The sequence below is a fragment of the Eucalyptus grandis genome, chromosome 7, assembly GCF_016545825.1.
Source record: "Eucalyptus grandis isolate ANBG69807.140 chromosome 7, ASM1654582v1, whole genome shotgun sequence".
NCBI lineage: Eukaryota > Viridiplantae > Streptophyta > Magnoliopsida > Myrtales > Myrtaceae > Eucalyptus > Eucalyptus grandis.
Window position 1 is genome coordinate 37,309,388 of NC_052618.1, and position 18,567 is coordinate 37,327,954.

The 18,567-nt window shown below is 37.7% G+C and overlaps 2 protein-coding genes across 2 annotated transcripts; one reads left to right on the plus strand and one right to left on the minus strand.

Moving 5' to 3' along the window:
• The first annotated feature begins 1,665 nt into the window (after nucleotides 1-1,665).
• On the plus strand, nucleotides 1,666-7,730 carry LOC104453437 (V-type proton ATPase subunit B 2). Its single transcript, XM_010067990.3, has 15 exons — nucleotides 1,666-1,820; nucleotides 2,482-2,546; nucleotides 2,853-2,908; nucleotides 3,004-3,102; nucleotides 3,434-3,493; nucleotides 4,023-4,134; nucleotides 4,299-4,507; nucleotides 5,073-5,201; nucleotides 5,326-5,463; nucleotides 5,762-5,912; nucleotides 6,002-6,084; nucleotides 6,634-6,681; nucleotides 6,776-6,829; nucleotides 6,916-6,999; nucleotides 7,109-7,730. Exons 2-15 carry the CDS (start codon nucleotides 2,489-2,491, stop codon nucleotides 7,292-7,294), a joined length of 1,467 nt encoding a protein of 488 aa, XP_010066292.1. The 5' UTR covers nucleotides 1,666-1,820; nucleotides 2,482-2,488; the 3' UTR covers nucleotides 7,295-7,730.
• Nucleotides 7,731-9,163: 1,433 nt separating this feature from the next.
• Nucleotides 9,164-14,384, minus strand: LOC104453439. The gene is made up of 8 exons (XM_010067993.3): nucleotides 14,006-14,384; nucleotides 13,838-13,918; nucleotides 13,503-13,682; nucleotides 12,308-12,397; nucleotides 12,025-12,224; nucleotides 11,366-11,781; nucleotides 10,554-10,738; nucleotides 9,164-10,063 (listed from the first exon to the last, which is right to left on the minus strand). Coding segments are annotated over exons 1-8 (1,527 nt in total). The 5' UTR covers nucleotides 14,007-14,384; the 3' UTR covers nucleotides 9,164-9,689.
• Nucleotides 14,385-18,567: the final 4,183 nt, after the last annotated feature.

Genomic DNA, 18,567 nt, shown 5'->3' on the forward strand with positions numbered 1-18,567 from the left:
AGGTGTTTAATATGATGCCTGATGCCTAATAGAAATAGAGCATGAGCATGTTTTTCTTGCATGGAATTCGCTAAGCTTGTGAGTTGTGTGTGTGTGTGTGTGTGAGAGAGAGAGAGAGAGAGAGAGAGAGAGAGAGAGATCTTGTGATGAAGGTGGAATTGTGAAGAAGGTGAAGTTGAGAAAGATGTAAAAAAAAAAAAAAAAATTCGCCAATTAGGTTGGGCTTGAGAAGCCTTTTTGGCTTTTCTACTTTATTTTTTAGGATTTCATTTTATGAGTTATTACTCCATTTTTCCGCATTTGTTCAGCTAGAGAGACACATAGGGAAGGAGGAAGAATTTAGCAAAAGTAATGACATTTATGGAATATTTGGTTGCTCATTACGTTGATTTGTGGTGGAACTTCTTTCACAGAAAATTGAGTAGTTAGTTGAATTGGTGCTATAGATGTAATCAGTTTTCTTTTTGTTGTAAAATACATGACAATAGATGTATTGTGACTTGGAATTTGAAGAGATATCCGTGGAATTTAACACAAATCATTAAAAAAATAATTGAATTATGTTTGATCATTAAAGCATGTGTCCAAAATATGTGTTGTCCAAATACATGCACGCCTTTTAAAAAAAAAAAATTCTTTATAGGTTTTTCAATTTTTGAGTTTTTTACATTTTTATTTATTTACATACAGCTTCTTAATTTGGTATTTTACTTTTTATTTTGAGATAAAATTTTGTACAAGCAAAATACTCACATGAAGAGCTTAAATGGGGTTAAATAGGTGAGTATCAATTTTCATAAATTGGGTTAAATACGGGTGTACTTTAGTAATATAGATCATGTCAGGTATAAGTTGAGTTTGGGTTAGATCAAGTATGTGTTGCATAAAAGGGGGGTCAATACAGTCAAATGGGTTTATTTTGATTGCATCATTTTTGATAGAAACCAAATCCAACTTGACCTTTCTTATTTCATGAGCTAGGCAATGTACCCATCCTATCCTTGCGGGCAAAATGGTGCCCCTACAGTCATGCTCCACAATCAACATTCAATTGGTCAACTATAAAAGGAAAAGTACAATCTTAAAATGGTAATTTAGTGCCTCCGCTTGGGGGAAATCTCTAAGTGAAGTTCAAGCCCGAGTCCATTAACATATATAATTGAACCCACCTTAAACTTATGAATTATAGGCCAATTAATATATACACCACACCACTTATTCGATGTAAAATTTTCTAAACACAATTCACACGTGCAATTTTATAAGTATATCTTTAATACATTATTATTTTTTAATAAGTGATGTAACAAGTGACGAGTTGGTCTATAAAATTCATGCATCGTACTCAGTACTCACTAAATACTTTCGCATCACTTAATCCATCATTCTTAATATTTTTCGCCATAATTCGAAAGTTGGTTTAGAACGTCATCGACGGCAAACGAAAATGGAGTTATACCCCAGCCATGTGAGAGGACCACCCTGCTCGAAACCTCCATCCACCCTGTCGAGCTGTCGAATCATGTGGTTCACAAGATGCCATAAACGCCCCCCAAGATTTTTGGACTATTGCAATTATTACCACTTATTATTTACATCCCAAAATTGAGAAAATTCGAAAAAATTAAAAATAAAAATAAAAACCACGATATTTTATTTTATATATCTATCAATCCTCATACAATTAATTATTTCTCAAATTTACAGCAGATCTCAGTCTGGTTCCTTTCTCTCTGTTTGCTGTTGTCCCCCTCCCATCTTCTTCCTCCTCTTCCTCCTCCTCTGTGACGCCCTGCTCCGTGCTCCCAAGATTAATCAAGGTAAACGGTGCCGTCCGAGATCTGCCCTCGATTTTATTGCCAATTGGGTGTCTGCTCCTATCTCCGTTTCGTCCTGGGTCTGGCTGAGCGGGCGAGGGGACGGATCGCCGCGATTGAGGGCGATGGTGACGCGCGATCTTCACCTGATTCGCGATTCGTGTTTCTGGGTCTGTCGCCTCGGTTTCGAGATTTGAGATTGATCGGTCGAGGAGGGTTCGGTTGCCCCCGGCGTGATGTGGATGCTCCCGTCCGATTTTGTTCGGTTCTGCGTCGATGGAATTCTGATTTTTGGTGCTCCTTTTCGGTTTGTTTTGTTGCGGCGTGTTGATCGGAGCGTAGAGATGGATCGAGGATAGTGATTTATCGAGGGTTGCGTTTATATGGGGAATTCTGTGGTTCCCTTGTATCCAATGCCATTGTAGAGGTCCGTTGATTTGGTGTTGGTGGCGCTCAATTCGGGATTTACTTTATTCATCTTTGTATCAGAGGAGCATTGATTTCGAGGAAAGAATGGTTTTTGCAGCATTTGAATGGCAATAGCTTGATGTTTTCTGTTTGATGCGATTGCTTTCATTTCGTCTTTCTTTTTTTTCTTTGGTGGCTGGCCATTGGTACTACCGTCTATCTATTCTGACACGTATGACATGTCGTGTATTTGAAGCTTCAAGATGGGAATTGCAGAAAACAGCCACGAAATGGAAGAGGGAACCCTGGAGGTTGGCATGGGTAAGTTCTTGAGAATGCTCATTCTAAAATAAATGTTTATAAGCACAAAAAGTAATGCCTTCAATTTGACATAAGAATTCTCAGTTAAGTAAAATTGGAGTGTTCTTTTTTTTCCCTTTATAAATGTGGAATTTTGGGAGATCTCTGCTTTCTTGATTGATATATGCTAGTTGAATTGCAAAGGAATGGTTAATTGGTTTGAGGACTAAAAAATCAAGAGAAGTGAGCTCAGTTAAATAATGTTGAGTACTTCTCTATTGAGAGTTCTTTTTTGAATGGTTTGGCATCTGTTCTGATGTATTGCAGAGTATAGGACAGTTTCTGGAGTAGCTGGGCCCCTTGTTATCCTAGAAAAAGTCAAGGTTTGTTATAGCTCCCTCTTTGTTCTCTTTTCTCTCCCTCTCTCTCTCTCTCTCATTGCATTCATTATATTTGGCCCTGCTTATTAACTGTGTAGGGCCCCAAGTACCAAGAAATTGTTAATATTCGGCTAGGTAATGGAACAATGCGACGAGGACAAGTCTTAGAAGTTGATGGTGAAAGAGCTGTTGTTCAGGTAATTGTTGTTCTCGACTGCTTCAATATTTGTTTGGATACTTGGTTTACATTGCAAGACCTTGCTTTTTTTCATATATGGTTGAAACAATTGTTAACTTTACATTCTTGTTAGTCATGTCCGGTCAGTTACAGTTGCGATAGAATTACATTTCTGGTTATACTTTAATGTTTAATTTTCTAATACTTTGCAAGTTTTGACTACATATTTGCATATTTTGCATATGAGAAAATGATAAAGCAACTGGCAAATTCTGTATCTTTGTTAATCAAATTTCTGGGGCGGAAAAACTTAATGTCTTTGCTGCTGTGTTTCCTGTGTGCATGACCAGGTATTTGAAGGTACATCCGGCATTGACAACAAATTTACAACCGTGCAATTTACAGGAGAGGTGATGGCCATATGATGTTATTTTGTTGATAGTTAAGTTTAATATATGACAAGCCTGTGTTGATTGTTTTCTGTGATAACATTATTTCCAAAGGTTTATGCAATACAACAGGATTAGGACTTGATTAGGAGTATAAATATGGTTATTGTATTGATGAGAGCATTTTTCCTGGGCTGAAATGCCACACTGATGCTAAGGCAGAGCATTGTGTTATAAAGTACGTGATTTTAAATAGAAGAGAACCTATTCAAACATGGGGAATTACTAGCACTAAAAGCAGCTGTTATTCATTCTACATTTCTCTCGAAAATAGTTTATTTTTTTTTGGTGAAAATTTCTCTTGAAAATAGTTGCATCCTCTTTAGCCAAAGAAATAAGATAGTTGCATCCTCTTCGGTATGATTTTCTGTGCTTGATTGTATAGCTGCTGGTGCTCAGCAGGCGGAGTATGTTCGAGTTTTTCTTTACTTATCAATGGAATTCACTGTTTTCATCATTGAGCTCAGTGTCTGACCTGCTGATCTTATAGGTCTTGAAAACACCTGTTTCGCTGGATATGCTTGGGCGCATATTTAATGGCTCTGGGAAGCCCATAGACAATGGTCCTCCTATTTTGCCTGAAGCTTACTTGGACATCTCTGGTAAGTGAGTTGAAGGGGCGCAGTGAAAGATGGGTTCTGTTTCTTGATTAATTTTAATATACGGAAATTATAATCCCATTTACTTAGCATACAGTAGGAAAATCATATTAACCTACATTTTCCAACCATCATATTGTTCATTAGTTGTTTGTATGTTACTTCAGGGAGTTCTATCAATCCTAGTGAAAGAACTTATCCTGAAGAGATGATACAGACAGGAATTTCTACTATAGATGTCATGAATTCAATTGCCAGAGGACAAAAGATTCCTCTTTTTTCTGCTGCTGGTCTTCCCCATAATGAAATAGCTGCTCAGATTTGCCGTCAAGCTGGTTTGGTAAAGCGGCTGGAGAAGTCTAATAATCTCATGGAGGTATGGTAGGCTTTTTGATCTTTATGCACTTGCAATTGGAATGAGTATTCCCCAGGAGGGTTAGTAGGTTTAGTAGCCAAAACTGAAGTTGTGTTTTTATTATAAAAATATATATATATATATTTTTTACAAAAACACTCAGTTTGATGGTTTAACTAGGCAAAAAAGTGAAATTGATTTAGTGTTCAGTCACTTTAGTTCTTCGATACAGGAGGAAGAGGACCGCATGGTTGGTTATATAGAAGTTAAAAAGTTTTAGCATGGTTAAATTATCAGAAAAATTTTGTTGTGGTGTTGTGGAGTTGGACTGAATTTTGAATGCGAGATATATCATGTCTTGGTTCAGGACTCATTTCCCTTTGTACATTAATTGAATTCGCATTTTAAAAATTGTGTTTTTTCTCAATTTTTTTTCCCTTGGTACATAGGGGCATTACAAGCATGCACACATGAAAAATAAAGAGACGCTATTCACAATGGCACTACTTTTTTTTTTTTTTTTTGGTGGGGGGGAGTCAAGTGTGTTTGAAGTGGTTCTTCTGACAACATGTTCCTGGTATTACAGGATGTGGAAGAAGACAACTTTGCTATTGTCTTTGCAGCAATGGGAGTGAACATGGAGACAGCTCAATTCTTCAAACGGGATTTTGAGGAAAATGGATCAATGGAGAGAGTCATTTTGTTTCTCAATCTGGTAAAATATCCAGTCACAGAAGCACACATGAAGGATCTGCTTTATGTCGCTATTACATAATGTCATCTAGACAGGTTTACGTGGCGTAATCGTCGTTGCTCTACTTTTCTTTGTACTTTTTCAGGCCAATGACCCAACAATAGAAAGAATCATTACTCCTCGGATTGCCCTCACAACAGCAGAATATCTGGCATACGAATGTGGGAAACATGTTCTTGTCATTCTTACGGATATGAGTTCGTATGCTGATGCTCTTCGTGAGGTGATACAAAACCTCCTTGCCCAGTGTTAATTTGGAATAATAAAATGTGTGATACATCTTTCACCATCACTCAGTTCTTTTTCTTTCTTGAATGCTCAATCTTGATTGTTTTTGGACCTTGACTTTTTTTTATTAGTACTAGAGAAAATACTTGGAACAATAAAATCTGTGATACATCTTTCACCATCACTCAGTTCTTTTTCTTTCTTGAATGCTCAATCTTGATTGTTTTGGACCTTGAATTTTTTTCATTAGTACTAGAGAAAATATTTAAGTAAACCTCTTGTTGTTTCTGCAGGTATCTGCTGCCCGTGAAGAAGTGCCCGGAAGGCGTGGTTATCCAGGGTACATGTATACAGATCTGGCAACCATCTATGAGAGAGCTGGACGAATTGAAGGACGGAAAGGCTCAATTACACAGATTCCCATTTTGACCATGCCTAATGATGGTAATGCATTTTGGGGACTCTGTCCACCTCTACAAATCCCTTCTGCTCATACAGAAAAAGTATGCCTGAGCTTGAATTTTTGTGAACAGATATTACGCATCCTACTCCAGATCTAACGGGTTATATTACTGAGGGGCAGATATACATTGACAGGCAGCTGCAAAATCGGCAGGTAAAAGGAACTCTGGGTTCATCAAGAGACTCCATAAGGATTTTATTTTCTGTGGATTAGACTAAATTTAGTTAGCCTATTACGCAACCCATTTAAATTAACATCTGATAGTTGATCTCTAGAGGGTGAAGCCATGCTATGTTTGATACTAGGGATTCAAAAGAAAGAGGACCGATTTCCCTGAAGGATCACTATGCTTCTTATTGATGAATACTTCTGCACCAAAATGATTGACCCAATGATACTTCAATATCATGGAGTATTTTAGTGTTTTTGAGGTTAAATATCTGGTTTAGCATCATCTTCAAAGCATTTTGGTAATTGAGTTAGTTCCACCCTTAGTGAATTTTGATTGTGTTGCCACAATGAATGTAAAGATGCATCATCTCTTGGTAATAATCTCCAAGGTAGATTGTCATGCAGCATGAGGGTTTCACCCATGATAGAGATACTTTTGGTCAACTATGTGATCTTTCTTGCAACTCTGCTTTGCAGAAATTTTCTATTTTTTTCTGAGACTAAATTGTCTCATTTTGTTTCAATTAACAGATTTACCCACCAATCAATGTCCTTCCATCTCTATCACGATTGATGAAGGTAAAATATAGATCTAATTTGCAGAAATGTCCATTACATATATTTCTTGATAGATCCCCAGAAGGTTGCTCATTGCTGCTTGATGATGCTGTAGAGTGCCATAGGTGAAGGGATGACACGGAGGGATCATTCTGATGTGTCCAACCAGGTACCGGTTACGTGGTTATAATTGGTTCATCCTGTTCCTTTATTCAATATAAGGCTGTCTTAGCCTCTTGACTTTGACCTTTTCAGCTATATGCAAATTATGCTATTGGAAAAGATGTCCAGGCAATGAAAGCTGTTGTGGGAGAGGAAGCACTTTCTTCGGAGGACTTGGTCTCTATTTCACTCATCTATTCCGATTATACTAGATTCTTTGATGAATTCATTATTACAGGCTTTAGTAGCTGGAAAGATTAACTGGGTTTTATTTTGAATGAAACAGTTATATTTGGAGTTTCTAGACAAATTTGAGAGGAAATTTGTTGCTCAAGGAGCATATGACACCCGTACAATCTTCCAGTCCTTAGATCTGGCGTGGACGCTGCTTCGCATATTTCCTCGTGAACTACTTCACCGCATACCAGCAAAGACTCTTGATCAGTACTATAGCCGAGATGCGGCCCACTGATAATGGAAAGCAGCTCATGTTGAAGATATCCAGTATTATTATATGTATTGGAGCTTGGCAATTTGTTTATTAATGAGCCTTACTTCCCAGGTTGCTTCTGTGTTTTATGATAGAATAAAAGCTTTTTCTATTCAAAATAGTTTATCAGTAAATCAGACCTGTAATTTTCCGCAATAGCTGCATAGATGACGTAATGCTTCTGGTAATTTATGTCACTCCCGGGGTTTGGGTTCGGCTCCTGGTTCGAACCAAGAATTCATAGGAACAATGAGGGCTTCTGGAACATCGGATTGCTTTCTGCATGTAACGTTCTTTTTCTCATGCCATTTATCTTTTGTATTCAGAACTTTTTTGGAGTGTTCTTTTGGTCTATTTAAGTTGATTATCCAACTGGGAAGTCCCTTGTCTACATTTATGGAAAAGCTCTTGTTATGTATTTGAGTAGAGCCGTACGGGTATCACCAGATCGGTGTTTTCATGATGAGTATTATTGAGGGCATCAAATGGGTTTGCAAGATTTGAAGTGCGTGTTTCTTCAACTTCAATACCTGAGTGACGGTGTCATGATGTTGTCGTGAGTGTGTTTGTGATATTGTCGCAGAACACTCAGGGCACCAAGTAACATATGCGAGTTTGCAGTTCATGGTCACTTGGATATATCTAATCTATACTTTCAAATTTACAAGTTTGCACCACCTTCGCTTCAGCTTAAGCGTTCATAGTCAATTCGTTCCAAAAGTATCCCTATCCGTTTTCTCCCTCCACCCCTGATCGAATTGGATCAGGAGTCAGGTTGACATTGATAACCTATTGAATAGGATGCACTGGTTTTAGGTGAGTCGCGTGTGGATGTCTTCTCTTTTTGGGTCGAAGTGTGTGGATGATTCAAGGTTACGTTTTTTGGAGCTTTTTCATGGGGAAGGTATTTTAAGCATTTCAACGGGAAGGAAACTTGCGTTTTCAAAAGTAGAGGGTACTACAATTTTTCTCTCGTTTTCGTATATCAACTTCAACCTCGAGAATGAATTAAAATAGCATCCAAGAAAACGGAGAGGAAATACTGGAGATGCAGTAGTCCTCTCCTTATCATGATCCTGTACAGTGATGCACGCTGCATCACCTTGCTTTTCCACGTTCCCAGAGGCCTTCAAATCTTTACTAGTAGTAGCAAAACGTAGTATCTTTAGGCCGACAGGAAACCAAATGGAGTGGAATGAGTATGACACAAAAATATCAGGTTAATATCACAAAAAACTCCAAATCGATATTTATGATATATTTGTCCCAATGAATTTATTGATTTAAAAATATCTAAATTGATATGTTTATAACAAAATTATCTCAAGCTAATTTTTTTATCACAAAAATTCACAATTTGATATATTTGCAATAAATTTATCATTTATTAGTTTTCATAAATTTTATCATTAAATTATTAAGTTAGATGACACGTAACAATTGATGATTGTATCACTTAGAATTTTACCATCCATTTATTATGTGTACCAATATGTGATTTTTCATTATATTAATCTAATTTAATAGAAACAAATTTGGAGTAAATATATTACAAATATACCAATTTGAAATTTTTGATAGTTAAAAAATTAGTTTGAGGTAGATTTATCATGAATATACTAATTTAAAATTTTTCATGGTAAAAAAATAAATTCATGATAAATTTATTGCAATTATATAAATGTGGAGATTTTCATTATCCCAGGACTATCCACAGCTTCGGATTCATGAGGCGTCTTTTGTTGTCTGGTTTTGGTTACTTAAGGGAGCTTTGGGCTCGGTGAAGTCGAGGATACCACCTTGACAAAGTAACAGAAGCTCAAAATGAAGTTGCAGAACAGTGCAAGATAATTCCCAAGAAGTAAAGTGTCCGTGAAAGGAGATGCATTTAGAAGCATAATGGGTGTAAAATGTCCCAATTCCTCTCCAATGTATGGAAAGGTTACATCAACAAATCTAAGCATCAGTAACACTTTGGACATCGTCGCATTTGCAATAGCAAAACTATACCATTGATTTCAGCCTTGGCTAATAAAAATATCAGCAACACCAGCCAAAAAGGAGCATTTCAAATAAGATGTTCATATAGCCTCTTCGACTAAAACCGATTCCCGCATGCAAACTAGCAGCAAGGTTAATTTGTTAATCTCCGCAATTTAGTTGGGCAAAGAATATATACCAGTATCCAGTCATCCTTAAAATGCTCTGCTCTCAGCATGCCTAGCAATTCTCCTGTATCTCCTTCAATGGATTTACAGTTCCTTTCCGTGGCCCTAAGTCTTCTCCAAATCAGGATGTGGTGTACCCAAAGCATAATTCGTAGAGGGTTCACTTGGAACAAAGATACGCAAACAAGCCAAATGGATGCGCTAGAGTATCAGCCTGCTTTTGAAGTTCTTGCAACAGGTGGCAGTACAACTTCATTCAAGTTCCCTGGATAAGGAGTCCACAGGCCTAAGCCTCCCCGACTTTCTTTCAAAATGCTACCTTTTCCCTCAAACTCGCTCATGTTTTTCACCCATTCAATCTTAGAAGAATGTTCCCGAGTGTGTGGATGTAGCACAAATATCGAGTTGTATTCACAATTTGGAAACATGAAGAACTTGAAAGCACCTCCCAATCTGTAGACGACATACCCAAAACTGAGTTGGTCTCTAGGTGTGAATAGATCGACTTCATTGAACCACAAGCAGGAAAACAAGTTGTTGATTGCAGTATGCTCGCGGACAATAATGGCTCCCTCCGGAACATCTGCATTAAAATGCCAAGTATGAAGATGAAATTGCAGAAGAGAGAACAAAGTGGAGCGTTGTCCATTAAAAGAACAAAGACTTCTACAAAGTGACATTAAGTACTATCTGTCCTTTGACTCTTGGCAGTTTCCTCAATAACCTGTACCCATTTTAGGAGCCTCTTCAAAGGCAAATGTATTACCATTTCAACAGAAACTTCTTCACTTCCTAAACTCTTTCAAAATAAAGGGATTACCATATACATCTCCTTTTTGCAGCAAAGTAAAAGCCAAGTTTATGTATTGACACATGATAATCTGTCAAATAAAAATAAAGACTTTGCCACTACTGCTGTTCATCAATCTTAGCTTGCCCAAAGATTGAGTCTAAATCAGTTTTATTTCAGGAATCATTTTATTGCAGAAACACAAAATCTAGGATGTTAAATTAACTGCAGAAACAAGAGAGACAATCATGTAGTAAAATAACAACTCTAGTTTACTTCTTACCACTTGGGTTTCCCTTTTCAGGAGTCCACGGTTGCATCCCCTCATATTTGTAGATTCTCATATGAAGATCAATAAGAGGCCGAGCATATCGCTTCCTGCGCTTATTTGCATCAGCCTCCTCATATATGCTGCGATGATGCTTATGCTGGGCAATTGCAAAGGTATGCTTCCCCCTCCATAAATATCTGCCAATAAAACAAAGATGCAACACGATCAAGAACAGCATCCCATAGATTGGCCAAAAAAGTCCATCTGTTTCCAAAAACTAATACAGGAAGGCATTTTTCTAACTCGGGTAATGGCTAATAAGGTCCATCACGCTGATGCTCCTAAATGTGCTCCTGGTCTTCCTAAACTAAAAAAATGGAGTCACAGACTTCCCATTAGAGAAGCACGTTTTTTAATTCTTTCTCTCGATCAAACAATTCATTAGAGGCGTACTATCAGTACTTTAATAAGGTAGATTTGAAGATGGAAAAATAGGAAGAATATACACTTGCCAAAGACAAAATGGAAAGGAAATAAACTGAGGGTTTGTGAGTACTTGATTAAAGCCATGGAATGAGAACTTACACGTAAACATGTAAAAGATTTTGTCAATGAGTACTCCAGAAGCACTTGTTAGACAGGAAACTTTACAATATTTAATGCATTGACTTTGTAATCAATGCTTCAGAAATTGAACTATTCCATATCAAGTATGCTTAACAGGGCATTCGACAACATGATTTCCTCATTAACATGATCCCAATGTATATCCAGTCATCTTTTGCTCCTCAACTTAAATCAAGTCAAATAGATAAGAATAATACCTTTCAAGCATTAGAAACGGATCAACTATCAGCTCCATTTTACCATCAATCCAGATGCTATACTGTGTTTGAGGGAACAACCTGTGGGTCAAAATCTTCGGAACCTTTCCATTTCTTCTGGGTTCATCATATGGTGAATTTTTCAAAAGCACAAGACGCCAAATTCCCACCCATTGTCCCCCATCATCATCCTTCCTTACAGTAACATTGCTCTTGATGAAAGCAAGAGATTTCTCATCCACCACCATTAGAAAACAAAAGAGCTTCTTTGACTGCTGACTAATGTTTGATGGCTGGTGTGGTGTATCATATCCATCAAAAATGCCAGATGCAACCACAAATCTGCACTTCTTTACATATTTGATGTCAATAGGATCCATCTCAGCACCACCATTACGGATAAATCCACAATGCACCTAGAGGGAACACAATGTTGAGACCACAATAAGGTCATGGTGTAAACTGCATAAAAGGCAACAACAGTCTGTGGAAAGAGGAGAAGGGCCAAACAGCATCTAATTTATAAAGAAATATGCAAATAAAAGAGACTACACCATAAAAAATTATGACCCAACCAAATTTGTCATTCTCAACACTAACATGCAAAGAATAAACACTTCCCGCCATTTAAAATCAATTAGCAGATTTAGAAATTTTACCTTCATTGTTGAATTGAGCTTAAAGCTTTCTTCTCTCTGTGACCAAGTTTCACGTCCTCCAAAAAGTGGAGGTGACTTCGATGAATTGTTAATTTCTTCATCATCCATAACATAGTGCAAATTTGCAACGATTTTGTCTGGCGTTCTTCCACTTGGTATAGCAACTCCATCGGGATTGTTGGCAAGGGGTATTGGACATCCTGATTAATAAGCATAATGATTTTAAATTTGGAGCCTAAGTAGAGACAAACACTTCAATTTGAAAGTATTTCTGCTATCTTACGATGCTGTGTTTGCTGTGGTTGCTGTGGTTGCGGTACTATTCCCATCGTGTCTAGTATTTTAATTACCCTGCTCTCTCGATTGCAAATAGCTGCAAGTCAAATAGCTCACTTGTCATTAGATATCTCAAATGAAGAAAGTGTTTAGCTGGTGAACAGCAATGTATATACACCAACTGCGTGGTTATCTGATTACAACTCTAAAATGTCAAGTTTATCCAACCAGAACTCATGCAAATTACACCGGGCAGCCTGATGTTGCCATCACCAATACCAATCAGACAGCCAAACCTATTCACTTTAACTTTAAATATGTCTAACTATCCAAATCAGATAAATCAATGATCTACCTATTTCTTAAAACCAAAAAAGAAGTAACAGGTGCTTGAAAAATCAATTTGTGATCAAGTGACAACAACTTATGAGGAAACAGCCCAAAATCTTAGTGGTGATGTCATGCAGCCAACAAAATCTTGCAGATGATATTTGTTCATATATTGATATTTCTACCAAGTTTTGGTGAAGATGGACTTCACAAATCAAATAAGAGCCCTAGGGGATTAGGATTCCTCTCATAGATAAATTAGTAGTCTTATGTCTTTATAATTTGATTCTTACTAGGATTTATTAAGTTCACCTTTAAGGTTAAGTAGGATGATTCTAATTATTTTTCCCATTTAGAGGATTCCTATTTCAGCTAGGATTATAATGCAGAGAGTCTATAAATGTCATTATCATTCTTTCTTTTCAATAGAGTTGATGATTATTTAAATTTGGCAGTTCTTTTGCTTCAGGTTTGTGTGATGCAATCCTTCTCTTAGACAATGCTTTAAAAACCCTTGGTGTGATGATTACAAAGCTTTGGGTGTGACGCATAAACATTTATGGTTTATTCGCGTCAGTGCATGAGTGGTCTCCATAGCACAACAGCTAATTAGAGACCAAAGGAAACATCGAACTGCTAGTTCAATTGCTCCAAAACCAATATGGGAGAACTATAAAAAAGCTTCAGTTCTGAAATCCAATAATTTCCACAAGCTATGTGTATTTTCAATATGCAATTTTGGATAACGAAAGAAGGAGACAGATATCTCCAAATTCCATGCACTGCATACGCTGTCATATATTCAAGTATATAGCATACAAAAGAATACTAAAAGCATCCAAGAACAGAAACGATAGGTGTTGCAGAAGCACCTGATACGAAAGCAACCGAAGATTGACAAGACCATACGTGAAACAGCAACACACTGAGAATGAGCAACATCCAGACGATGCCCGCGACCAGAACCAGCCGAACAAAGCCCATCCTGAACATGACCTTCATCGGATACTCGTGCGCCAATCTCCCCGGAGAAAAAAACCCTCCTTCGGCATCTGCAATTCAAGCAAAATCACAACTTGCTCGAAATTCTCCCCACCAAACACGCCCCCATTATCAAGCCACAAGCACGAAATCACTCCAAACTGCCGGAAACTTCCCCCACTTCGAAACCGACATAAACCGTGGCCGAGGCAATTCGCGCTCTCACCTTTCGCCGAGGAGCTCTGATTCCCGCGGTCGCCGCGCCGATTCGCTCGCAAGGAGACGGATCGCAGGCCCTCCGCCTCCACTGATTCCACAAACCCGAACTCCTCATTAGCCCGAACGTCGCACGAAAATAAAAAAACGGAACGGAATCACGAGGAACCACGCTTACTCGTTTTGCGAACTCAGACGTTCCGAGAGATCGCCGCCATTTCACGAGCGAGAGGCAACCGGGGACGGCTCCGAACCTCCCGGTCCGCGCCCGAGCTCCGATCTGCAGCTGCGGACGCGCGGATCGATCGGCGGGCGCGGCGCGGCGGCGCGGCGAGGCGAGGCGAGGCGGCGGCGGGCGGTCCGGTGAGGTTCCGGATCTGCTGAAGAAGGCGAAGAGAGAGAGAAGAGAGAGAAGTTCAATGTGGAATTCGGAGGAGGAGAAGCGAACTTGCGAATGAAATCGAGAACGAATCGACTCGCTCGCTCCCCACTCGGTAACTCGGCTATGGCGAGTCCGAACTCAGTTGGGGGGAGAAGAAGGGAGAGAACTTTCCTTAAGCGGCATCGTTTCCTGTTGGAAAAGGATGGGTGGCGTGATGTAAGGAGATTTTGGGGACCCGAAGCGGTGCTCGGCTCGGGTGAGCAATGGTCCGGGTTAGGGAGAGAAACCGGCTTGTTCGGTTCGGTCCGGTTTCAAGTCGAGCAAATGAGAACTTGGAAGTCATAACTGATCGAGATGGGTTTTTTTTGTTCGGTTTAGTTTATCATTTGGCACTGAAAAAACAATCGGTTCTACTCATGAGTTGAAATAATCAAAACTGGCTGTCAAGTTTATTAGGCAATGAACTTGGAAGTCATAACCGATCAAGATGGGTTTTTTTGTTCGGTTTAGTTTATCATTTGGCACTGAAAAAACAATCAGTTCTACTCATGAGTTGAAATAATCAAACTGGCTGTCAAGTTTATTAGGCAATTCCACAACTAAATTTAATTTAGACTCGATTCTAGATGAATTAGGGGAAGAAGAGAAATGCTGAAATTCGATCAGACTACCTCGATAATTAGGGGTCTACCTTGGATCATTGGTGGTGGTAATTGAGGGTACCCAACGCTTTCGATGGGGGCTTCTATTGCCTATTTGCCAACACGTTGGTGGCTGGCTGCTTAGATGCGTTCCTTATTTTAATAAGTCGGTACTTGTACACTCTATCGCTAAATTAGGAGATAGTTTTTTGTCTCTCATTCGAGGGAATACCCCTGAAGTTTTACGTCTTAGAGTTCAAATATACCCATCTAAGGACTTATTAAGGTACATTTCTAAAAAGATTAGGGGAAGAAGAAAAATGCTAAAATTCGATTGGATTCTTTAAAATCAATTAACTAGCTAAGAATGATTAATTTTATTGTGTATTTTTTAGTTTTTTTTTTAGCTTTTTCTGCCTATTGGTTTTATTTTTAATCCATGCTTTAATCAACGGATATTTTTATATTAATGATGCGTGCGTGGACGAGTGATTTTGGAATAAAGAAATTTGGGGGTTAAGTGTATGAGAATGGTGTGTAAGGAGATGGATGGGTTTTGATGGATAAATATAAGTATAGGATAGAATACAATTGCCACCAAAATATAAAGGATGCACCACTAATCAAGGGCAAAGATCAAGATAAACAAAATTCACCACCAAGGCTCAAAGAATGAACCGCCGGCGAAAGATAAAGCACTTCGAGATAGAGAAGCTCATAGCCAAGGCTTAAAGGAAAACCACTAGTTGAGAATAAAGCTTTTTTTTTTTTTTTTTTTTTGGTAAGGAGAATAAAGCTTTTCTTGACTTACCACTAAGGAGTAATCCACACTCCAAGGATAAATGGACCGAAATAAGAGTGTTATCCAATCTCCAAAGATATTTGCTTGCACAGAGAAAATTCTCATGTATTTTCATTTATCAAAATCATCTAGTCTTCGTTACAATGGAAAGTCTTCCTCTATTTATAGGAGATATGACATCTAGGGAATTACCGAAACATTAAAGGACTCGAGAACTAGAAGTATAATAGGGTAAAAGTCTGAGTGTGAGAGTTAGAATAGGAATATGATAGGACAAAAAAAAAATTAGAAGTATAATAAAGACCTAGAAACTTAGACTTTTAACTCTTGAAACTTACAGAATAATAAAGACTACTAGGTTCTTAGAGATGCAATTAACAACATGGGAACTAGTATTCTTGACTCTTCAACCTGGTGCCTTATCTTCAAAATTCGACCACCAAGCTTGACCAAAAAATAACCATCTCAAGATATCATCAAATATTCGAGAAAAGTTGCCCAGAATAGCCTCTCATTGATATATTGTTGATAAAATTTGAAATCAGCAACTAATATAGACATAAAGAAATTGAAGTCATCTCATCTTAAAGATGCAAAGATGATACTTTGCTATGTCAAAGATATTGTTGCTCATAGGTTGCACTATTATCAGTCTAAATCTTTTCAGCTTAGAGTTTATTCAGATAGTGATCATGGTGGAGAAGTCGATGATCAAAAAAGCACTATAGGCTTTGTACTTTTCTTGTGTGACATTGCTTTTACGTGGTCATCAAAGAAAAAACACAGCATTACTTCGTTGACATGTGAAGCTGAATATTTAGTTGCATCTCCACATGTTTGTCATACAATATGGTCAAGAAGACTACTCAAACACATTCATATGGAGCAAAAGAAAGCAACAAAGATTTTTGTTGATAATGCTTCTGCTATTGCTTTGGCAAAAAACCCCATCTTTCATGAATGAAGCAAACATGCTGATGTTCGATATTCCTTCATTCGAGAATAGGTGAGAGAGAATGAAATTAAAGTGTTGCATGTGAAGACAGTAGATCAAGTGGCAAACATTTTTACTAAACCTCTTAAGGTCAATGTTTTTTGGAAGTTCAAGAGTTTGCTTGGAATGATCGATGGAAGAGAATTTGGTTTAAGGGAAAGTTGTAGTAATTAAACCAAATTCAATGTAAGGTGTCGATCAATCAAAGAAGTTATCGATTCATTAATATGTCCGTTCAACTCCCAAGATGGGTGCACCCATTAAAGAAGAGTTATCATTATAGCATTACTTTTGAGAAGTATGTTTGTATTTCTATGGCGTGTCTGTTCCTTGGATTTTATCTTCTCGAAACACTAGTGCATCATTTATTAAGAAGAGTAAAAGTCATGTAACAAGTCTATAAATAGTAAAGTCTTGTAATATTTTCCATTAAGGTGAAATAAACAAAAAACCAATCCATCTCCATTTTATTTATTTATTTATTTATTTATTTATTATTATTATTATTATTATTATTATTATTATTATTATTATTATTATTATTATTATTATTTGTGTTTGAGTGTTTCACTTTCAAATTATCCCATCAAAGAGGAGCCCAATTTACCCAACAGCACCTTTCCCACCACTTTTTCTCAGGAAAAATTTCGCTTTCTTTTGTCCTGGAAAGTTCACGTGCAACACGATCGAAAGCCAGCAATACAGAAACAGAACCAGTTCAATGGACAAGTAAATCAACTTTAAAAAAAAAAAAAAAAAAGTTGGACATACCCGAAATTCGTTAACATGATCATTTTAAAATTTAAATACCTCATGCTTCTTACAGTCTGTCGCTCACATCCATGAGTAGTTTTTTTATTTTATTTGTAAAAAGGACGAAGAGAGGACCCGATCAACATTGGCAACTCTCCCTGATTTTTATTTTGAGGATCTCGTCGTCTCTATGGAGGGTCCAAATCGAGCATAACTACTCCGCATTGTCCGTGACACCAAAGTCAAAGATTGGCGAGCATGACAAGCATGTGACTATCACCTCACCACAATATTAGCAATTGGAAAACCTCTCCACATGAGCTATGCAACTATTATAAAGTGTATATCTTACTTCGCTTAAATATATGATTATGATGATCTTTATATACATGAGTCCTTATTCACCCGATCATTTGAAGTTTTGACTTCATTAGTTTATAGGTGACAGGGCAAGTAGGGTGCAAAAAATACCCAATCTAAACTAAATCAAAATTGTCGGTCGGGTTCATTCCGATTTGAGTAATAGAGTAAAAAAGCGAGCACGTAAACTATTCCGTTGGACTGAATCAAAACACTATAAATCATATATTGTCTTCCTCCCAGAGAACACCCTCCAAAATGGTCTCCTTCATCATTGTCTTTTGCATCTAGACCCAAACCGAACTGAACCGAATAGTGTCTTCGGGTTGGTTACTATACGGTTTGGATTACAAACGCCAAGTACCAAACATATTTGGGCCGGTTTGAGTATTATACCCACCGACAACAAAATCCATTTTAGGAATATAGTTATTGATATGAATCAAACTCATGATCTTATAATAAAAAATTAAGAAAGATACGATTTTACTATTACAGTAGTCATCTTGATGCTCTCGTCTATGAATGGACACCATTAGTCTCCTCCATCAGCATCATTATTTCGATTCTTTTCGCTGTCCATCTTGATAACAGCTTCGAAAAAGAACAAAGAAGTCATCCTCATCATCGCCTAAAAAGGCTCTAATCTTCAGTGACTGCATGAGAGTCCGCGTAATGACCATCATCTTGATCGACAGGGATGTTAGGCTTCTGAAATTTTTCGTTAAATAAAAGCTCGAATTTCTTCATTACTTTGTCCTATTAGTTGTACTATTTGGGAAAAGAATTTTACAAAAAATTGCGCCCA

What these genes read in the sequence shown, in the direction of transcription:
- LOC104453437 (XM_010067990.3), top strand. Translation starts at nt 2,489, where the DNA reads ATGGGAATTGCAGAAAACAGCCACGAAATGGAAGAGGGAACCCTGGAG. An exon ending in GGCAGCTGCAAAATCGGCAG is followed by an intron (nt 6,085 to 6,633) that starts GTAAAAGGAACT and finishes TTCAATTAACAG; the next exon opens with ATTTACCCACCAATCAATGT. An exon ending in CTCTATCACGATTGATGAAG is followed by an intron (nt 6,682 to 6,775) that starts GTAAAATATAGA and finishes ATGATGCTGTAG; the next exon opens with AGTGCCATAGGTGAAGGGAT.
- LOC104453439 (XM_010067993.3), bottom strand. An exon ending in TTCGGTTGCTTTCGTATCAG is followed by an intron (nt 12,398 to 13,502) that starts GTGCTTCTGCAA and finishes TTTGACTTGCAG; the next exon opens with CTATTTGCAATCGAGAGAGC. An exon ending in CCGTTTCTAATGCTTGAAAG is followed by an intron (nt 10,739 to 11,365) that starts GTATTATTCTTA and finishes TTTTATTGGCAG; the next exon opens with ATATTTATGGAGGGGGAAGC.